Genomic DNA, 23,651 nt, shown 5'->3' with positions numbered 1-23,651 from the left:
ATCTAAACTGTTAACGGATATTCATTATTTTAAATTAATGCAAAAAAATTATCACATTTGTTTCCATAATTGTTGATTTACACTGAAGTATTCTACTAATAGGCTTTATTTTTACCCCATACAAAGTATTTTGTTTGAGACAGAATGCTAGAAAACATATAAAAGGGCAAATTCCACCACTAGAAGCAATCCAGGAGTATGGGTGTACTTTGGGCTAAACAGTTCTGTGATGAGTCATTTGCTAGCAATTACTCTAAAGGGCTGTGCACATTTTGTTAAATCACTAAAAAAACAAACTTTAGTAAGTAGAATCATTGTACAGAAATCATGCAATCCATCTCTGAGAAACAGACGTTAAAATGATGTTCACATGTATCCCAGTAAGCAGGATCCTGTTACAGTTATACACTGCAATTTCAGACAAAATCGCCACAAATTGTGTAAACATTTAACTAAATCAAGTGATGTACATGCACTCGTCAGGATAAAAACAAAATGGTTGCAAATCGGCCATTTTTGTTTGAATGTTGAAAAAAATACGAGATGCATCTGTAACCCAGTAAGCATGATCCTCAAAGTGTGAATACAAATGCTAAGTTCTGGACACGTTTACAGACAAAATGGTCATAATTCAATCAAATCACAAAAATAACACATCTCACAATTTTGCCATTGATTACAATAACTGTGTACATCCTTTCAACTGAATCAGTAGATAGTTGGCCATTTTGAGTCGGATCTAATAAAGTGAAGTTCAATGTACATGCATGTACTAAGTATGACCAAAATCCGTGATCGAGTCAAAACTCGTACAGAAATTCTCAACTTTGATGAATTTTATCATTAAAACAAACTCAGTCCAGCTACAACTGGATAACCAAATAAATATGCACATGTGCAACATGATGTATGATGTACATATAAAGTTTGAACATTATATGTCGAAGATGTAGCTTTGGAACTGCATTCATTAAAACAAAATGGCCATCTGGCAGCCGAACAAAATAACAATGGCAGAAATGCACTTCAAGCACAAAAATTGCCGCCATTTGCCAATCTTCACCAGATCATGAAACAAATGGATGTTCACATGCCACACAAGATATGTAATATATTTACAAAGTTTGAATGCGAGACATGTCCCAGATACAAGTATGGACGCACACACACAAAGAGGTCAAAACAGTCCCCTGTTTTGGGACTGCATCCAAAGGGAACTAAAAAAAACAATAGCCAATCAAAAAAATATTTCATCCCCAAGAGATAATTTTGGATATGGCAGCCATTTTTGATCAATGTGTATATGCAAGTCATCATCTTGGTGTTTTGAATGTGTTTGGTCAAAGCATGCCCAAGATATGACTCAGACAGAAGTCAAATTAATAGTACACGATTTCGGACTAAAAATACATTACGACACAAAATATGTTCACTGCATCGGCTACAAATCCAGAAGTCATGTCTGATGCAGCAACAAAGTGATAGTGGATGAAATTTCACTGTGTTTGTCTTTTGAGAATTATATGAATACATATGGATTATACAGCATGGTAGGACAATTTTTCATTTAAGTATCAGCTACACAGACAAGATTTACAATTAATATGTCAATACTAATAAAAAAAATAGGGAATAAAAAGTATATACTTATACTAATTGCATGATTACAGTGAAACGTATGCTAAAGACATGATAACTGTCATTCTGAGAGAAAAAACCTCTACCAGTATAAAAAATATACTGTGTTATCACTAGAGAGCAGTTACAATCTTTCTTGTAATACATCCGTTTTTTACAAAATATTTGACAAATTATGTATATAACACCATGTAGCCTACTTTAACTGGCTAAGATTAGTTTTATTTCTATACTTTAGATGTTTAGTAATTATCTCTCCATATTCATCTCTCCCTAATAACGTGTACGCCAATGGTAACAAATTAAGTATAGACGCATGGAATATATCAGATCCATTACAAAAGAGATCAATCCCTAATTCATATCCTTCGCCATAATCGCATTCATCATTAGCAAACTGGATAAAAGTCATAATCTCCTGCAGATCATCAAAGTTTTTTAACCGTTCATCATCTGTTGAGCTGTCAACAATCTTCTTAAGAATCTTCTTCAGTGATCCTGCAATAACAAACATAAAGAAATGATTTCAATTTTGGGATAATGTGCCGATTAACTGACAAAATGATACAGAAATTATTGAATATGACAGATATAAATATAACATATTTCAAACAATAAATGCAATAAGATTGTTAGTAACAACAAACAATTAATGGCATGAGATAAAAGAAAAATACATTACAAAGAATCCCATACATCTTACTTACCATCAGTTTCTGGTAGTGGTCGATAACCAACATCATCAACAACTGGAACAACGATGCCAGCTCCATGAAATGTTTTAGCAACCACTTTCTTATCCCTTGCTTTCATTGCCTTTGATCTAGATTCCAGTGAGATATCAGACTTTTTTGTCCATTTTAGGAGACTCTCATGCAGCTTATTTAAAGATGTTTTCTTTTTCTTATCTTTTGCCAAGTTGAGTTTATTTACTATGCATAGCCTAAGAAAATATCCAGTAAAAAAATATTATAATTTCAAGTTACCACTCGTTGGATTCAAATACAGTGGGTGCCCTATCAATTTTCCCTTGGAAAGTTCTTAGCAGTATTTTTAGTCCCAAGTCACACCAATTCTCACCAGGAGTGCTGATTGGTATATACCGTAAAAACTCCAAAATTTCGACCGGTTTTAAATAATTTTGTTTTAGAAATGTGACGCGTTTTTAGAGTCAAAATTAAGGTGCCTTTTTGGACGGTCGAATTTTTCAGAATAGAAATCAGCAAATGAAAAATGGAGATGATAGACAGTGTGCTTCGTTAGTTTTTAAAAAAATGCAATGTCCGTCAATTGACGTAAACTTCCCCATGTTTCACGGTAAAAGCAAAGGTCGTGGCCGAGTTGTATGCTAAACAACTCAAAATCAAAAAGTCATCAATCAGTGAGTATTATGACAAGGAAAACAAAACATCAAGACGCGGAAGAGAGGTCAGCACAAAATTAGGTCAAAAGACAAAGCTGTCTCGCACTACCTAGGAAAACTTGGGAATGTTCGAAGTACAGGTACCCATTGGACAAAAGATACATGGAAGTTTAGCAAACTATCTCCCCGACCCAGTGCAATGTATCCGGTTAGAATCAAAGCTCACGTGTCCCTTATTTGAGGGACCAGATTCTGCCGTAAATTCACCCTTGGATTAAAAAAATAAAATGGGACTTTTAAGGTGTATTTTGGCGTCATTTTTCGGACATTTCAATCATTCCTGCCGGCTAAAATAGAGTCTAAGTTTTAACGTAGTCATTGACGTCTATTCAAGAGTACACGTGTATGATTTTTATCGTGACTAGCGTGAGTGGGTAAGCTTCGTTTCGACAATGAGCTGTTATCACTGTGAACAATGTTAAATTATTCTTCAGATGACCAGTTTATTTTTTAAAAACAACTAATTTTTTGATTTAAAAAAAATCATGTCGTTTTCGCATCAAAATCCAAGCCAAAAGATCGTACTACAACATCAATCTCTTCCGCATTGCGTTCAATAACATTAACATATTTAAATAAGCTATGGTAATTTGAACACGCTGGCATCATCCAGCTTTTTGATTGGTTAATTAGCGATTTGATCTATTTGACCTAAGAGAACATGGCGGATATCCTACAGCATCAAACGTTTATACGAGACCAGAATCATTCGCTTACGACGAAACTAAGTTGACTTTTATTTGTATTTCATAACAATTCACCGAATTTATTTTGTGTACATTATTATAATCACTACTGAGTAATAATCAACAATTCAGAAACGCAGCATGCCGAGATTTTTGTGTTCGTTTTTATTTGAAACTTCGTTTATTGAGAATATATTTTCGTTACCAATAAAATAAAAATCTCTCAGTCAATCAGAAACCCGGATTCATGCCTTCGGTCAAAGTCCCGTTTGAAAGCTCACATCGTTTGTTTTTCTTTTGTTTGGGGGAAAACCAAAACTGGTCGCAATTTTCGAATAAGAATGAGTCGGCAATTTTTAGTTGAGTCGAAAATTTGTAGGTAAAATAAAAACCCGGCAAATAATTAAGCGAACGAAGTTTTAGAGGGGTTGAAATTTTGGAGTTTTTACGGTGTTTTTTGTTTTACAAACATGTTATATGTTGAGAATGAAAATTTAATTTATGGCTGTAAATATGACTGAATATCAATATGAGTGAATATAACACATGCTCATTACAAGCGCAATATTTTTAAATTACTTAATCTGTGATTAGTGGATTTTGTGGAAGTTGTTTCTCTGTGAAAACTTTTTTACAAATCCGAATGTACTAATTTGATGAAATATTCAAAGGTACAATTTGGTATAATTCATTGTACCAGGGTAAATTGATAAGAAGATAGTGGTTTTCAGTTTATCATCAGTTTATTTTGGTTTTCATGATCAGTTTTATTTTGGCGGTAAGTACAATAATTAAGTACATGACTGCAACATGTACAATACCAAATATGTACATGACTGGATAACATGTAAAACATGAAATATGTACAAGACAGCAAATATATCTGTGAAAATTATTAATTGATTTCCACTCAACTTACTTGACAGCACCAAAAAGGTTTTCAGCTTCCTTGGCTAAAACTGAATTCTTATTAGCTGAATTAGAGGCTACAAATGCTGGCATTTCACTTGGATCGTCTCGATAATATCCCAAATGATATTGACTTGTGTCATCACCTTTAATAACAGTCATAAATTCAGGTGGATCATAATAATACCTCCAATGCAATACATAACACGGTCTCTTTCCTTTGTGTTTCTTGAATTTACCAGCCAGAATATCAAAAGGGCCAACTAGCTGTAATCCTAGGGGTTCCAGCAATGCATCTGAAAAAGTACAGAAACTATTGCATTCTGTGTCTGGATGTCGTAGAAACAATAGATGCTATATAAAGTCTGTACTTGGCAGGTGCAGTGTCTGGATGTTTCATTTGTAATGCTACTCAGTCAACCTGAGAGAAAATATGGTTGGATTATGCATTTATTACATGCATATTTTCACAATTTGAAAAAGTGAGATATGTATGTTGTTCATGTGATAAAGAAGCTACTGTTAGTACTGGTGACAGGTGTGAGTCTATGGTCATAGTACATGTGCCTACAGGTGACAGGTGTGAGTCTATGGTCATAGTACATGTGCCTACAGGTGACAGGTGTGAGTCTATGGTCATAGTACATGTGCCTACAGGTGACAGGTGTGAGTCTATGGTCATAGTACATGTGGTGACAGGTGACAGGTGTGAGTCTATGGTCATAGTACATGTGCCTACAGGTGACAGGTGTGAATCTATGGTCATAGTACATGTGCCTACAGGTGACAGGTGTGAGTCTATGGTCATAGTACATGTGGTGACAGGTGACAGGTGTGAGTCTATGGTCATAGTACATGTGCCTACAGGTGACAGGTGTGAATCTATGGTCATAGTACATGTGCCTACAGGTGACAGGTGTGAGTCTATGGTCATAGTACATGTGCCTACAGGTGACAGGTGTGAGTCTATGGTCATAGTACATGTGCCTACAGGTGACAGGTGTGAATCTATGGTCATAGTACATGTGCCTACAGGTGACAGGTGTGAGTCTATGGTCATAGTACATGTGCCTACAGGTGACAGGTGTGAGTCTATGGTCATAGTACATGTGCCTACAGGTGACAGGTGTGAATCTATGGTCATAGTACATGTGCCTACAGGTGACAGGTGTGAGTCTATGGTCATAGTACATGTGGTGACAGGTGACAGGTGTGAGTCTATGGTCATAGTACATGTGCCTACAGGTGACAGGTGTGAATCTATGGTCATAGTACATGTGCCTACAGGTGACAGGTGTGAGTCTATGGTCATAGTACATGTGCCTACAGGTCACAGGTGTGAGTCTATGGTCATAGTACATGTGCCTACAGGTGACAGGTGTGAATCTATGGTCATAGTACATGTGCCTACAGGTGACAGGTGTGAGTCTATGGTCATAGTACATGTGCCTACAAATGACAGGTGCGAGTCTATGGTCATAGTACATGTGCCTACAAATGACAGGTGTGAGTCTATGGTCATAGTACATGTGCCTACAGGTGACAGGTGTGAGTCTATGGTCATAGTACATGTGATTACAAATGACAGGTGCGAGTCTATGGTCATAGTACATGTGCCTACAGGTTACAGGTGTGAGTCTATGGTCATAGTACATGTGCCTACAGGTGACAGGTGTGAGTCCATGGTCATAGTACATGTGCCTACAAATGACAGGTGCGAGTCTATGGTCATAGTACATGTGCCTACAAATGACAGGTGTGAGTCTATGGTCATAGTACATGTGCCTACAGGTGACAGGTGTGAGTCTTTGTAGTACATGTGCCTACAAATGACAGGTGTGAGTCTATGGTCATAGTACATGTGCCTACAGGTGACAGGTGTGAGTCTATGGTCATAGTACATGTGGTGACAGGTGTGAGTCTATGGTCATAGTACATGTGCCTACAGGTGACAGGTGTGAATCTATGGTCATAGTACATGTGCCTACAGGTGACAGGTGTGAGTCTATGGTCATAGTACATGTGCCTACAGGTGACAGGTGTGAGTCTATGGTCATAGTACATGTGCCTACAGGTGACAGGTGTGAGTCTATGGTCATAGTACATGTGCCTACAGGTGACAGGTGTGAATCTATGGTCATAGTACATGTGCCTACAGGTGACAGGTGTGAGTCTATGGTCATAGTACATGTGCCTACAAATGACAGGTGCGAGTCTATGGTCATAGTACATGTGCCTACAAATGACAGGTGTGAGTCTATGGTCATAGTACATGTGCCTACAGGTGACAGGTGTGAGTCTATGGTCATAGTACATGTGATTACAAATGACAGGTGCGAGTCTATGGTCATAGTACATGTGCCTACAGGTTACAGGTGTGAGTCTATGGTCATAGTACATGTGCCTACAGGTGACAGGTGTGAGTCCATGGTCATAGTACATGTGCCTACAAATGACAGGTGCGAGTCTATGGTCATAGTACATGTGCCTACAAATGACAGGTGTGAGTCTATGGTCATAGTACATGTGCCTACAGGTGACAGGTGTGAGTCTTTGTAGTACATGTGCCTACAAATGACAGGTGTGAGTCTATGGTCATAGTACATGTGCCTACAGGTGACAGGTGTGAGTCTGTGGTCATAGTACATGTGCCTACAAATGACAGGTGCGAGTCTATGGTCATAGTACATGTGCCTACAAATGGCAGTTGTGAGTCTATGGTCATAGTACATGTGCCTACAGGTTACAGGTGTGAGTCTATGGTCATAGTACATGTGCATACAGGTGACAGGTGTGAGTCTATGGTCATAGTACATGTGCCTACAAATGACAGGTGCGAGTCTATGGTCATAGTACATGTGCCTACAAATGACAGGTGTGAGTCTATGGTCATAGTACATGTGACTACAGGTGACAGGTGTGAGTCTTTGTAGTACATGTGCCTACAAATGACAGGTGTGAGTCTATGGTCATAGTACATGTGCCTACAGGTGACAGGTGTGAGTCTGTGGTCATAGTACATGTGCCTACAAATGACAGGTGCGAGTCTATGGTCATAGTACATGTGCCTACAAATGGCAGTTGTGAGTCTATGGTCATAGTACATGTGCCTACAGGTGACAGGTGTGAGTCTATGGTCATAGTACATGAGGCTACAGGTCACAGGTGTGAGTCTATGGTCATAGTACATGTGCCTACAGGTGACAGGTGTGAGTCTATGGTCATAGTACATGTGCCTACAGGTGACAGGAGTGAGTCTATGGTCATACAAGTGCCTATAAATGACAGGTGTGAGTCTATGGTCATAGTACATGTGCTTACAGGTGACAGGTGTGAGTCTATGGTCATAGTACATGTACCTACAAATGACAGGTGAGTCTATGGTCATAGTACATGTGTTTACAGGTGACAGGTGTGAGTCCATGGTCATAGTACATGTGCCTACAAATGGCAGTTGTGAGTCTATGGTCATAGTACATGTGCCTACAGGTTACAGGTGTGAGTCTATGGTCATAGTACATGTGCATACAGGTGACAGGTGTGAGTCTATGGTCATAGTACATGTGCCTACAAATGACAGGTGCGAGTCTATGGTCATAGTACATGTGCCTACAAATGACAGGTGTGAGTCTATGGTCATAGTACATGTGACTACAGGTGACAGGTGTGAGTCTTTGTAGTACATGTGCCTACAAATGACAGGTGTGAGTCTATGGTCATAGTACATGTGCCTACAGGTGACAGGTGTGAGTCTGTGGTCATAGTACATGTGCCTACAAATGACAGGTGCGAGTCTATGGTCATAGTACATGTGCCTACAAATGGCAGTTGTGAGTCTATGGTCATAGTACATGTGCCTACAGGTGACAGGTGTGAGTCTATGGTCATAGTACATGAGGCTACAGGTCACAGGTGTGAGTCTATGGTCATAGTACATGTGCCTACAGGTGACAGGTGTGAGTCTATGGTCATAGTACATGTGCCTACAGGTGACAGGAGTGAGTCTATGGTCATACATGTGCCTATAAATGACAGGTGTGAGTCTATGGTCATAGTACATGTGCTTACAGGTGACAGGTGTGAGTCTATGGTCATAGTACATGTACCTACAAATGACAGGTGAGTCTATGGTCATAGTACATGTGTTTACAGGTGACAGGTGTGAGTCCATGGTCATAGTACATGTGCCTACAGGTGACAGGAGTGAGTCTACGGTCATAGTACATGTGCCTACAGGTGACAGGTGTGAGTCTATGGTCATAGTACATGTGGTGACAGGTGACAGGTGTGAGTCTATGGTCATAGTACATGTGCCTACAGGTGACAGGTGTGAGTCTATGGTCATAGTACATGTGGTGACAGGTGACAGGTGTGAGTCTATGGTCATAGTACATGTGCCTACAGGTGACAGGTGTGAATCTATGGTCATAGTACATGTACCTACAGGTGACAGGTGTGAGTCTATGGTCATAGTACATGTGGTGACAGGTGACAGGTGTGAGTCTGTGGTCATAGTACATGTGCCTACAGGTGACAGGTGTGAATCTATGGTCATAGTACATGTGCCTACAGGTGACAGGTGTGAGTCTATGGTCATAGTACATGTACCTACAGGTGACAGGTGTGAGTCTATGGTCATAGTACATGTGCCTACAGGTGACAGGTGTGAATCTATGGTCATAGTACATGTGCCTACAGGTGACAGGTGTGAGTCTATGGTCATAGTACATGTGCCTACAGGTGACAGGTGTGAGTCTATGGTCATAGTACATGTGCCTACAGGTGACAGGTGTGAGTCTATGGTCATAGTACATGTGCCTACAGGTGACAGGTGTGAGTCTATGGTCATAGTACATGTGCCTACAGGTGACAGGTGTGAGTCTATGGTCATAGTACATGTGGTGACAGGTGACAGGTGTGAGTCTATGGTCATAGTACATGTGCCTACAGGTGACAGGTGTGAATCTATGGTCATAGTACATGTGCCTACAGGTGACAGGTGTGAGTCTATGGTCATAGTACATGTGGTGACAGGTGACAGGTGTGAGTCTATGGTCATAGTACATGTGCCTACAGGTGACAGGTGTGAGTCTATGGTCATAGTACATGTGCCTACAGGTGACAGGTGTGAGTCTATGGTCATAGTACATGTGCCTACAGGTGACAGGTGTGAATCTATGGTCATAGTACATGTGCCTACAGGTGACAGGTGTGAGTCTATGGTCATAGTACATGTGGTGACAGGTGACAGGTGTGAGTCTATGGTCATAGTACATGTGCCTACAGATGACAGGTGTGAATCTATGGTCATAGTACATGTGCCTACAGGTGACAGATGTGAGTCTATGGTCATAGTACATGTGCCTACAAATGACAGGTGCGAGTCTATGGTCATAGTACATGTGCCTACAAATGACAGGTGTGAGTCTATGGTCATAGTACATGTGCCTACAGGTGACAGGTGTGAGTCTATGGTCATAGTACATGTGATTACAAATGACAGGTGCGAGTCTATGGTCATAGTACATGTGCCTACAGGTTACAGGTGTGAGTCTATGGTCATAGTACATGTGCCTACAGGTGACAGGTGTGAGTCCATGGTCATAGTACATGTGCCTACAAATGACAGGTGCGAGTCTATGGTCATAGTACATGTGCCTACAAATGACAGGTGTGAGTCTATGGTCATAGTACATGTGCCTACAGGTGACAGGTGTGAGTCTTTGTAGTACATGTGCCTACAAATGACAGGTGTGAGTCTATGGTCATAGTACATGTGGTGACAGGTGACAGGTGTGAGTCTATGGTCATAGTACATGTGCCTACAGGTGACAGGTGTGAATCTATGGTCATAGTACATGTGCCTACAGGTGACAGGTGTGAGTCTATGGTCATAGTACATATGCCTACAGGTGACAGGTGTGAGTCTATGGTCATAGTACATGTGCCTACAGGTGACAGGTGTGAATCTATGGTCATAGTACATGTGCCTACAGGTGACAGGTGTGAGTCTATGGTCATAGTACATGTGCCTACAAATGACAGGTGCGAGTCTATGGTCATAGTACATGTGCCTACAAATGACAGGTGTGAGTCTATGGTCATAGTACATGTGCCTACAGGTGACAGGTGTGAGTCTATGGTCATAGTACATGTGATTACAAATGACAGGTGCGAGTCTATGGTCATAGTACATGTGCCTACAGGTTACAGGTGTGAGTCTATGGTCATAGTACATGTGCCTACAGGTGACAGGTGTGAGTCCATGGTCATAGTACATGTGCCTACAAATGACAGGTGCGAGTCTATGGTCATAGTACATGTGCCTACAAATGACAGGTGTGAGTCTATGGTCATAGTACATGTGCCTACAGGTGACAGGTGTGAGTCTTTGTAGTACATGTGCCTACAAATGACAGGTGTGAGTCTATGGTCATAGTACATGTGCCTACAGGTGACAGGTGTGAGTCTGTGGTCATAGTACATGTGCCTACAAATGACAGGTGCGAGTCTATGGTCATAGTACATGTGCCTACAAATGGCAGTTGTGAGTCTATGGTCATAGTACATGTGCCTACAGGTGACAGGTGTGAGTCTATGGTCATAGTACATGAGGCTACAGGTGACAGGTGTGAGTCTATGGTCATAGTACATGTGCCTACAGGTGACAGGTGTGAGTCTATGGTCATAGTACATGTGCCTACAGGTGACAGGAGTGAGTCTATGGTCATACATGTGCCTATAAATGACAGGTGTGAGTCTATGGTCATAGTACATGTGCTTACAGGTTACAGGTGTGAGTCTATGGTCATAGTACATGTACCTACAAATGACAGGTGAGTCTATGGTCATAGTACATGTGTTTACAGGTGACAGGTGTGAGTCCATGGTCATAGTACATGTGCCTACAGGTGACAGGAGTGAGTCTACGGTCATAGTACATGTGCCTACAGGTGACAGGTGTGAGTCTATGGTCATAGTACATGTGCCTACAGGTGACAGGTGTGAGTCTATGGTCATAGTACATGTGGTGACAGGTGACAGGTGTGAGTCTATGGTCATAGTACATGTGCCTACAGGTGACAGGTGTGAGTCTATGGTCATAGTACATGTGCCTACAGGTGACAGGTGTGAATCTATGGTCATAGTACATGTGCCTACAGGTGACAGGTGTGAATCTATGGTCATAGTACATGTGCCTACATGTGACAGGTGTGAGTCTATGGTCATAGTACATGTGGTGACAGGTGACAGGTGTGAGTCTATGGTCATAGTACATGTGCCTACAGGTGACAGGTGTGAATCTATGGTCATAGTACATGTGCCTACAGGTAACAGGTGTGAGTCTATGGTCATAGTACATGTGCCTACAGGTGACAGGAGTGAGTCTATGGTCATAGTACATGTGCCTACAGGTGACAGGTGTGAGTCTTTGTAGTACATGTGCCTACAAATGACAGGTGTGAGTCTATGGTCATAGTACATGTGCCTACAGGTGACAGGTGTGAGTCTGTGGTCATAGTACATGTGCCTACAAATGACAGGTGCGAGTCTATGGTCATAGTACATGTGCCTACAAATGGCAGTTGTGAGTCTATGGTCATAGTACATGTGCCTACAGGTTACAGGTGTGAGTCTATGGTCATAGTACATGTGCCTACAGGTGACAGGTGTGAGTCTATGGTCATAGTACATGTGCCTACAAATGACAGGTGCGAGTCTATGGTCATAGTACATGTGCCTACAAATGACAGGTGTGAGTCTATGGTCATAGTACATGTGCCTACAGGTGACAGGTGTGAGTCTTTGTAGTACATGTGCCTACAAATGACAGGTGTGAGTCTATGGTCATAGTACATGTGCATACAGGTGACAGGTGTGAGTCTGTGGTCATAGTACATGTGCCTACAAATGACAGGTGCGAGTCTATGGTCATAGTACATGTGCCTACAAATGGCAGTTGTGAGTCTATGGTCATAGTACATGTGCCTACAGGTGACAGGTGTGAGTCTATGGTCATAGTACATGAGGCTACAGGTGACAGGTGTGAGTCTATGGTCATAGTACATGTGCCTACAGGTGACAGGTGTGAGTCTATGGTCATAGTACATGTGCCTACAGGTGACAGGAGTGAGTCTATGGTCATACATGTGCCTATAAATGACAGGTGTGAGTCTATGGTCATAGTACATGTGCTTACAGGTGACAGGTGTGAGTCTATGGTCATAGTACATGTACCTACAAATGACAGGTGAGTCTATGGTCATAGTACATGTGTTTACAGGTGACAGGTTTGAGTCCATGGTCATAGTACATGTGCCTACAGGTGACAGGAGTGAGTCTACGGTCATAGTACATGTGCCTACAGGTGACAGGTGTGAGTCTATGGTCATAGTACATGTGGTGACAGGTGACAGGTGTGAGTCTATGGTCATAGTACATGTGCCTACAGGTGACAGGTGTGAGTCTATGGTCATAGTACATGTGGTGACAGGTGACAGGTGTGAGTCTATGGTCATAGTACATGTGCCTACAGGTGACAGGAGTGAGTCTATGGTCATAGTACATGTGACAGGTGTAAGGTGTGAGTCCATGGTCATAGTACATGTGCCTACAGGTGACAGATGTGAGTCTATGGTCATAGTACATGTGGTGACAGGTGTGAGTCTATGGTCATAGTACATGTGCCTACAAATGACAGGTGTGAGTCTATGGTAATAGTACATGTGTTTACAGGTGACAGGTGTGAGTCTATGGTCATAGTACATGTGCCTACAGGTGACAGTTGTGAGTCTATGGTCATATTACATGTGGTGACAGGTGTGAGTCTATGGTCATAGTACATGTGCCTACAAATGACAGGTGTGAGTCTATGGTAATAGTACATGTACCTACAAATGACAGGTGTGAGTCTATGGTCATAGTACATGTGTTTACAGATGAGAAGTGTGAGTCTATGGTCATAGTACATGTGGTGACAGGTGACAGGTGTGAGTCTTTGTAGTACATGTGCCTACAAATGACAGGTGTGAGTCTATGGTCATAGTACATGTGCCTACAAATGACAGGTGTGAGTCTATGGTCATAGTACATGTGTCTACAAATGACAGGTGTGAGTCTATGGTCATAGTACATGTGCCTACAAGTGACAGGTGTGAGTCTATGGTCATAGTACATGTGCCTACAGGTGACAGGTGTGAGTCTATGGTCATAGTACATGTGCCTACAAATGACAGGTGCGAGTCTATGGTCATAGTACATGTGCCTACAAATAACAGGTGCAAATCTATGGTCATAGTACATGTGCCTACAAATGGCAGTTGTGAGTCTATGGTCATAGTACATGTGCCTACAGGTGACAGGTGTGAGTCTATGGTCATAGTACATGAGGCTACAGGTGACAGGTGTGAGTCTATGGTCATAGTACATGTGCCTACAAATAACAGGTGCAAATCTATGGTCATAGTACATGTGCCTACAAATGGCAGTTGTGAGTCTATGGTCATAGTACATGTGCCTACAGGTGACAGGTGTGAGTCTATGGTCATAGTACATGAGGCTACAGGTGACAGGTGTGAGTCTATGGTCATAGTACATGTGCCTACAGGTGACAGGTGTGAGTCTATGGTCATAGTACATGTGCCTACAAATGACAGGTGTGAGTCTATGGTCATAGTACATGTGCCTACAGGTGACAGGAGTGAGTCTATGGTCATAGTACATGTGCCTATAAATGACAGGTGTGAGTCTATGGTCATAGTACATGTGCCTACAGGTGACAGGAGTGAGTCTATGATCATACATGTGCCTATAAATGACAGGTGTGAGTCTATGGTCATAGTACATGTGCTTACAGGTGACAGGTGTGAGTCTATGGTCATAGTACATGTGCCTACAAATGACAGGTGTGAGTCTATGGTCATAGTACATGTGCCTACAGGTGACAGGTGTGAGTCTATGGTCATAGTACATGTGACAGGTGTAAGGTGTGAGTCTATGGTCATAGTACATGTGCCTACAAATGACAGGTGTGAGTCTATGGTCATAGTACATGTGTTTACAGGTGACAGGTGTGAGTCTATGGTCATAGTACATGTGACAGGTGACAGGTGTGAGTCTATGGTCATAGTACATGTGCCTACAAATGACAGGTGTGAGTCTATGGTCATAGTACATGTGTTTACAGGTGACAGGTGAGAGTCTATGGTCATAGTACATGTGCCTACAGGTGACAGGTGTGAGTCTATGGTCATAGTACATGTGTTTACAGGTGACAGGTGTGAGTCTATGGTCATAGTACATGTGCCTACAGGTGACAGGTGTGAGTCTATGGTCATAGTACATGTGCCTACAGGTGACAGGTGTGAGTCTATGGTCATAGCACATGTGGTGACAGGTGTGAGTCTATGGTCATAGTACATGTGCCTACAAATGACAGGTGTGAGTCTATGGTCATAGTACATGTGTTTACAGGTGACAGGTGTGAGTCCATGGTCATAGTACATGTGGTGACAGGTGTAAGTCTATGGTCATAGTACATGTGACAGGTGTGAGTCTATGGTCATAGTACATGTGCCTACAGGTGTAAGGTGTGAGTCTATGGTAATAGTACATGTGTTTACAGGTGACAGGTGTGAGTCTATGGTCATAGTACATGTGCCTACAGGTGTAAGGTGTGAGTCCATGGTCATAGTACATGTGGTGACAGGTGTGAGTCTATGGTCATAGTACATGTGTTTACAGGTGACAGGTGTGAGTCTATGGTCATAGTACATGTGGTGACAGGTGTAAGTCTATGGTCATAGTACATGTGACAGGTGTAAGGTGTAAGTCTATGGTCATAGTACATGTGCCTACAAATGACAGGTGTGAGTCTATGGTCATAGTACATGTGCCTACAAATGACAGGTGTGAGTCTATGGTCATAGTACATGTGCCTATAGGTGACAGGTGTGAGTCTATGGTCATAGTACATGTGGTGACAGGTGTGAGTCTATGGTCATAGTATATGTGCCTACAAATGGCAGGTGTGAGTCCATGGTAATAGTACATGTACCTACAAATGACAGGTGAGTCTATTGTCATAGTACATGTGTTTACAGGTGAGAGGTGTGAGTCTATGGTCATAGTACATGTGGTGACAGGTGACAGGTGTGAGTCTATGGTCATAGTACATGTGCCTACAGGTGACAGGTGTGAGTCTATGGTCATAGTACATGTGTTTACAGGTGACAGGTGTGAGTCTATGGTCATAGTACATGTGGTGACAGGTGTAAGTCTATGGTCATAGTACATGTGTTTACAGGTGACAGGTGTGAGTCTATGGTCATAGTACATGTGCCTACAGGTGTAAGGTGTGAGTCCATGGTCATAGTACATGTGGTGACAGGTGTAAGTCTATGGTCATAGTACATGTGACAGGTGTGAGTCTATGGTCATAGTACATGTGCCTACAGGTGACAGGTGTGAGTCTATGGTCATAGTACATGTGTTTACAGGTGACAGGTGTGAGTCTATGGTCATAGTACATGTGGTGACAGGTGTAAGTCTATGGTCATAGTACATGTGACAGGTGTAAGGTGTAAGTCTATGGTCATAGTACATGTGCCTACAAATGACAGGTGTGAGTCTATGGTCATAGTACATGTGCCTACAAATGACAGGTGTGAGTCTATGGTCATAGTACATGTGCCTATAGGTGACAGGTGTGAGTCTATGGTCATAGTATATGTGCCTACAAATGGCAGGTGTGAGTCCATGGTAATAGTACATGTACCTACAAATGACAGGCGAGTCTATTGTCATAGTACATGTGTTTACAGGTGAGAGGTGTGAGTCTATGGTCATAGTACATGTGGTGACAGGTGACAGGTGTGAGTCTATGGTCATAGTACATGTGCCTACAGGTGACAGGTGTGAGTCAATGGTCATAGTACATGTGTTTACAGGTGACAGGTGTGAGTCTAAGGTAATAGTACATGTGCTTGTCATATTTTATGATCCAATACACAATACATGTAAATGTTTTTTTACATGTGCTTCTATCAAGGAAGCGCTTCTACTTAACATTGCACATTTACCCATCAAGTATCTGGATGTGTTATTTAGACGACTATCAATACATCACCTGTTGAAAGTCTCCAAAGATTGGCAAGATGAATGGTATATAACTGCATCACTATGTTTCATTAAAAATAACATAAAATTAAGAAGAAGTAGTCTAATTAGGAAAAGATATGATGTACAACCTGTCGGATTCCTTGCATCAAGACTTTTACAAAATTCCCAGAACTCATAAAAATCTTCTGGCATTTCCACCAAGAATTTCATTTTAATTTCTTCTCTGACATCTGATGGTGCGGGAGGTAATTCTTCATCTTTACTCTCAGACTCTATATCATATAAAAACAGAAAATATAAAAGATCTGGTACAAGTCATTGCCAATGACAAATTCCTTCAAATAATTTGGTTTAATTAATATTTAAAAACACAATATTATGTCTTGTATTTGTAACAAATGTAAACAAAATCTGTCAACTGAGCATGTCAAAGAAAATCAAATTTTGTGTAAGAATGCATACAAATAAAAGATGTCCACCAATTAGTCATTTTGAATCAAATCACAAAACAAAATCGTGCCAGACATAACATAATTTTTGAGCTTTTATTAATTTTTTGATGAAAATTGCCACCAGTCACCTAATTTCACCTAATCCTGGAAGAACATGCAATAATATGTTTTGCTTTGTATAAAGTAAAACAATAAAACATTTGTCGGTCATTTTTTATCAAATCAAGAAACAAAATGTCTTGACCAATATAAATGTATAAATCAAACCTACTTCCTTGAATGAGCCATCTGAACAAAATCGCAAATAAAAAAAAAACCTATGCAACAGAAACAGGAAGTGAGTGCCCTCTATTGACCGCCTTTTTTTTGCCATAAAAGTTAGAGGGTCAGTTACAAAATATAGACAAAATTGAGTTATTGGAAACACTATTTAATAAATTTACTCAGCTTTACCTTTTCTTTCTTCTTCATCTTTTTCTATCTTCTTCACATCGTCTTCTTCGTCACCCGGTGAAGTTATCTTAGTAGAAGAGTCTGAAGAAGATTTCTTCTGTTTTGTCGGTGATTCAATCTTCCTCTTTTTGGCAGGATTCTCTTTCACAGCCTAGGAATAAATTAAAAACAAACTTTAAAAATTAGATATATAAACAATGAAATATTTACAATAACCTTGTTGACATATTTTAACTTTCTGAAAAAGACTGCAATGACTCCCATTGTATGCCTTGCACACAGAAATCAAATAGACATCTTGTCATATGCAAATTACTGCACTCGCTATAGACAAGAATATGTTGAAAAAAACAAAAAACAAAAATTGATGACCAAACAGACCACAATAATTCAACTAATGGATTTCCTCCAAAACATTTTTAGGTCTATAATTATTTCTATGCAGCTATGTACCCAGTTGTATTGAATTAGATTAGTTGCTCTTGAGATATCAGTAGTTAACGACAATATACATGTATACATGCATCTAAAAAAATGCACCTCAAAACTATGTGAATGGGAAAAAAAAATGTGCACAGTGGTTCTACCCTTGAGAGTTTTTAATGGTTTACCCCTTACTAAAACAAGTGACTTCATGGTTTGAAAAGCTCCACTGTCTTTGTAGATTGTCTTCCTCAAAACAAAGTTGATAATGTTCTACATGTATATAGTGATATACAAGTGATTTGCCAATATAGTTGTTACCATAATGGTCTAAATTACATCCATGGTAGTATATATGGTTGTTATATTGTTTAGATTGCCACACAAAAAACTTAATCTTAATTAGGTCTACCCAAGGTAACAGCTTACCAAGTACCAAAGCAATTGAGCAGGTTGTTTTCACTGTTACCAAGTACCATTTCAATTGAACAAGTAGTTTTCAACAAAGAAGTCGAAAATAACATTTTTTACCCAAAATGACAAAAATATTCTCTAAGAATAAAGAATTGAAGATATCATCACAAAATGAACAAACATGACATACACAGCTTCTGATTTAAAACGTAATTCTAGCATTATCATATGAAATGTTATTATGATATAGGTAATTACGTAATTATACTGTTATTTATTGTTATAGTGAAAATACGTTTTTTGAAAACGTCATTATGACGTTTACAACTATAATTATGCAACGTATTTTTGAGACGTCATAAAAGCCATCTGAAAAATCATGACATCGAAACATTTTCTAATTACATCATTATAACGTAATTTTCTACAATGTATTTATTATGTTATTAAATATCAGTATTGGACTATCATTAAATAATTTCCCATCAATGTTTTTATATAACGTATTTATATTGTTTTTATTTCAAACGTTATAACGTAATAAAATGCTCAATATGAACTATTTTAAAACAGTGATAATGCAATTGTATATACTGCTATTATACTGGTCCAAAATAGAAACGTTATTACAGCATAATTTTATTACGTTCAAATCATAATTTTCACAAAACTGTTATATTAGTGTTTTGTAACGACTTGCCATTTTCAAAATTAAAGTATATTGAAATCATGTTTTATTTCATAATTCTAAAATTCTAAAATGTTATTATAACGTATTTTATTAGCAGCTACATTTTGTATTCACTGTGTTGTGTAGACACATAATTTTTAAGAAAATCAAGTTAAGTCAATCATACTACATGTTTATTATATTTTAAAGATCTAATTGTTAAATAATATTATCATTTTTCTGATGAAAACGTTATTATAGCGTAATTTAATTACGGATAAATACTAGCGCTGTTTTTATCTTCGCACCCCTATCCAAAAAATGGTATGGACCATAAGCTCAGTACTGAGCGCATGCTCAATCCGCTGGCTTTCCCGCAACGATAAAGCTTGTGGATATAACTGTTGCCAGCATTATCTTCATTCTTCGCATGGTAAGTGGTCAAATAGTTATATATTCTATACAAGTTGTTCTCTAATATTAATATATATGATTCAGACAAAGATTTTACTTAGAAAACTATGACTATTCAAGCTTATCAATCAGAAAGATGGTGGCTACGCGAGGCAGAGACCAGCCATTTTGAACTTGCTGGCAAATTTGAATTTTGTTTTCCCCTGTGTTGGTGGTTCGAGGACAAATTGTATTTAAATGAACTTACTTTCGTAACATTTCTTGCTTTGTTTGTGTTTCAGAATAATGTTTTTGGAAAAGGAAATTAAATGATAATATGTCCGAGTGCTGTTGCCGGAAAATCAAGATTTTTTTTTAAATTACACAAGTATACAACTCGTATTTTCATATTCGGTTCCAATTATATTACAATGTAATTTTGTGTGTAAATGGAGATATTGTATTGTTAAATAAAGTATGTATATTACTATATCAGTTTATTTTTAATAACGGTATACAACGTATTTTATGCATCACTGAAAAACGTAATTATGGCATTATGACAATTTACGTAAATAAATCACATAAAAAGAACTGTATTTTTCTGTTATAAAATACCATTATGATAATGTTTTTAAAATGACACTAAATTTATGACATTTAAAACTGCAATACGAGCATTTTTTGGCAAACGTCACTATGACGTACCCAGGGAAGATGCATATGTGGCATTTAAAAATAACAGTATTATAACTTTATAAAATTATGTTATAATTACATTTTAAGAAAACGTTATTAGTATGATATTGCAAAGCATAATTATGCATTTTTTTGCAAACGTCATTATAACATAATTATTTACATTGTAAATGCATTATTTATTAATGTTATAAAGTTGGACTCATTTTTTGGGTTATCATAACGTTTTTTAAAAACGTAATTTTGATCTATCTTATAACGCTATAATTACGTTTTCGATCAGCAGCTGTGTAGGTCTACCCAAGGTACCTACATACAAAGAATTAAAGCAATTAAGCCAGAAGTTGAAAATACAATTTTTTACTGAAAATTACCAAACAATTCGCTATAGTAGAAAATAGAGTAATTTGTTTCAAAATTAACAAAACTGATAGAGGTCTGCAACCAAATGCATTTCCACTATTTTCTCTCAGAATATGCTGACAATAAAGCAATTTTCAATTATCTATTCTACTCTATCTCAGACAACTTATATTCTATTCTATTAGATTATTCTAAATTAGTCATATTTTATTTTGTTTGACCCCCAAAAATGTACATGTAATTGTTAATTAATATACAGAGATCAGATGTGCATGTACCAACATTTAATCAAGACTAGTCTAACTGATGGCGAAACTGGTGAACATATATGGTATACTTTCACAAAATGATGCATTCAACAACAAAAACAATGGGAAGATAATAACACTAATTATATAAATTCATAAACTTTAGAAATTACAAAAGAAGAATGACCACTTTCAACTTTTAGTTTATTCTATTCTAATTTAGAGGGACTGACCCCCGGGACTGACCATTATACGTCCATGGACTGACAAATGACATCGTCTGGTAAAGTTAATCATAAACTAACAAACCGTTCGAGCATCCCCTTTCCGCTTCGTGTGCCTAAACTGAGAAAGATGTTGTTTATTCTTTCTGTAGCAAGATTCACCATACTTGCACATAGGTTTAGTTTCGTCTTTACTTGAACTGTCAGTCCCCATGTCCGCCATGATGTATTTTGACGCTGGTTGTACTTTGCGCCGTTTTGTAACCCGGAAGTTTGTATGTGACCTTTACGTCAAGTTGATTAGCAAACAGGGGGTTTAGGGTTTGGATGCTCCGTAGATTTTGTTTTTACACTTTTACATTTTATATAATGTTATTATCCGATCCCTATCTTATAAAAAAATATAAATTGTAACTGCAATCTCGTTGTTTTCTAAAATACAAATAACTCATCAGTCCCTGCCCCCTAACAGAAATAGTTGCTCCCACCAATTTTCCCACAATTCCATTTCCAAAATGGAAGTCATGTAATCGCGAATGTATGATTGACTCTCTTACGAACTCAGACATAGACAGGCGAAACCTAAATAATATATGTGATCGGGATTTTGTTATAAGGAAACCACCAATACACGCGAGGATGAGTAGAGATCTATTGTGAGTATTTTATTCAAATTAGGTAACTTTACGGTGTTTCTTAAATGGCAAGAAAATAAATAATTTCAGAGATTCCGGAAGCGATCGAGCTGTGAATTCGTGCACGGTATTAGAATAAGTTATATTGCATGGCATCAGTCGTATCTTGTTTGTGGCTAGTTGAGGCAGTGTGACGCAAGGTCATCATGATGACCATTATTTCTTTTTGGTAGTACGACAAAGACTCGAGCCACGCAATCACCTGTACAATCAACCTAAAATTAAAGCCAATGAAACACTGTGTTAGCTTTAAAACTGAATTATATTTTAGTTGAAAGTGTCAATAATTCTCTTTGTGAAAATATACTTTTGTTTAAATTCGCTACATCTGAATAAGCTAAAACAGAATGCTTGGTAAAGAGACATGTTTAAAAGTACTGTTACATACATACTTATGTAAGGACATTTATTTCACATGTAGTGCATTTCTTCCAACACCTGTTGGTAAATCTCTGCCGGATTACTAGTGGGTAAATAAATTACACGTATTATTATAGAAAGAAAGAAAATCAAGTGGTGGTCGTTAAAGTTGTAATATACATGATATATGTATAAGAAATCTGCTTGTTGAATACAGTAAAATATATTATTTATAACATGAAGAATTTCCCACATCATACTGCTAACCTGTAACCAGCTGACCAATGTTGAACTACCTGACATGTGATTAATTAGCAGATTTTGATTATAGGTAACCTTTGTGTGAAAATTAAAACTGGTACATGTAGACAAACAAACCTCCAACTGTATGTTGCTTTTGTGATCTACCTTATCCTGTATGTGATTAAGAGTAAATAGAAAATGATTTCAACTTTATTATAACGTCTCACAATTGTATCACTTACAGTATAATCAACAACATCTATATGAATAGGCTTTAAAATTCATCCCTGACATTAAGAATCAAAAGCCAAAATTACTGAATGCTACTTTTTTGGAAGGCAGAAACATATAGTGTATACTGTGCATTTCATGAAGGTGTGAATTTGTATAATGGACATTCGTAACATTATTATAAAACATTTTTTTCTCGAAAATGGTGCTTCTGCAGAAGACACCAATGCTGTTTTTTTTCTCGGATATTGGCTGATTTACGGCCTAAATGCATGGTATAGGTCTCGTGGTGTTCAACCATCTTTTGAATATAAAACATTTATAAATATTTATATAAAACAAATTCATACTTTTATGAAATACAGTTTCAAGTTATTTGTTCTTTTGTTTGTTTGCATTGTTACCTGTATTTTCATTTTTGGCTTTACTGACCTTACTGCTGATTTCTTCATAGGCTGCCCTGTGTCCAATAAATAATACAAGGGTTTATACGATAATGGTATTCAGTTTTCATAACCAAGTACAATGTATGTTGATAGGCAATAATTCTCAGTAAAATGAACACTTGCACTTTGTGAGCATTTGAAAGCGATCTCATTCCATGCACGTCAATCAGAAGCAGTTCTAACGGAATAGCATTATTGTACATACAGCCGGTGCTTGAAATGTTTGATTGTAAACAGAAATAAGTGAAATTATCGCTGCATTATAAAATGTGAAACGCTTGTTTTAAATGCTCTGCAAATAATAAGGAAACTACCAAAAATGGTCTGATATGAACACAAACAAGTTCTTTTACAGGCTTACTCATTTGCATCAGGAAATTGCAATTTTGTGATCATATCACAATTCATATGACTTCTTTATTTTACATGGTGTTCATACCTCCATATTATAAATGCTATACATACACTTCATTATAATACATAGATGATGGCATCATTCCTGCAGACACCTCTGCTGCATAATGTAGAATGTACTGAAACCCAGAGTAGACATAGTCTTGT

At 38.5% G+C, this 23,651-nt stretch overlaps 2 protein-coding genes and 1 long non-coding RNA gene across 6 annotated transcripts in view; 2 read left to right on the top strand and 1 right to left on the bottom strand.

Annotated features, from left to right (window-relative positions):
• Positions 1 to 88: 88 nt before the first annotated feature.
• On the bottom strand, positions 89 to 21,399 carry LOC102801100 (histone PARylation factor 1-like). Of its 2 annotated transcripts, none has more exons than XM_085497636.1 (6): positions 21,201 to 21,399; positions 17,682 to 17,832; positions 16,905 to 17,048; positions 4,667 to 4,952; positions 2,346 to 2,581; positions 89 to 2,136 (listed from the first exon to the last, which is right to left on the bottom strand). In XM_085497636.1, the coding sequence occupies exons 1-6, from the start codon at positions 21,336 to 21,338 to the stop codon at positions 1,835 to 1,837; spliced, it is 1,257 nt and encodes a 418-aa protein (XP_085353762.1). In that variant the 5' UTR covers positions 21,339 to 21,399; the 3' UTR covers positions 89 to 1,834. The 2 variants fall into 2 exon arrangements, with proteins under 2 accessions (XP_085353762.1, XP_085353763.1); XM_085497637.1 differs by having other exon boundaries at positions 21,138 to 21,222.
• LOC144360388 (uncharacterized) lies at positions 19,547 to 20,071 on the top strand. Its single transcript, XR_013422241.1, has 2 exons — positions 19,547 to 19,621; positions 19,884 to 20,071. It is a non-coding gene; the product is annotated as an uncharacterized LOC144360388 (long non-coding RNA).
• Positions 21,400 to 21,634: 235 nt separating the features above from the next.
• The window catches only part of LOC100377540 (H(+)/Cl(-) exchange transporter 4-like), a 59,240-nt gene continuing 57,223 nt past the window's right edge, over positions 21,635 to 23,651 (top strand). For all 3 annotated transcript variants that reach the window (XR_014929072.1, XM_085497634.1, XM_078013166.2), the window contains exon 1: positions 21,635 to 21,771. Coding sequence is in view for 1 of the 3 variants with exons in the window: in XM_085497634.1 (XP_085353760.1) it covers positions 21,656 to 21,771 (116 nt within the window). In the remaining 2 variants the exon portion in view is untranslated. The remainder of the gene's footprint in view (positions 21,772 to 23,651) is intronic.

The sequence above is a fragment of the Saccoglossus kowalevskii genome, chromosome 4 (genome assembly GCF_978046115.1).
Source record: "Saccoglossus kowalevskii chromosome 4, keSacKowa6.1, whole genome shotgun sequence".
Lineage (NCBI taxonomy): Eukaryota > Metazoa > Hemichordata > Enteropneusta > Harrimaniidae > Saccoglossus > Saccoglossus kowalevskii.
Note: the sequence above shows the minus strand (reverse complement) of the source record. Positions and strands in the feature narration are given on the sequence as shown.

Excerpts from the sequence above, each read along its gene's own strand:
- LOC102801100 (XM_085497636.1), bottom strand. The coding sequence starts at position 21,338 with ATGGCGGACATGGGGACTGACAGTTCAAGTAAAGACGAAACTAAACCT. Across the intron at positions 17,049-17,681 it reads AGATGAAGAAGAAAGAAAAG|AGTCTGAGAGTAAAGATGAA; the intron begins GTAAAGCTGAGT and ends TATATGATATAG. Across the intron at positions 2,582-4,666 it reads AACCTTTTTGGTGCTGTCAA|GCTATGCATAGTAAATAAAC; the intron begins GTAAGTTGAGTG and ends ATATTTTCTTAG.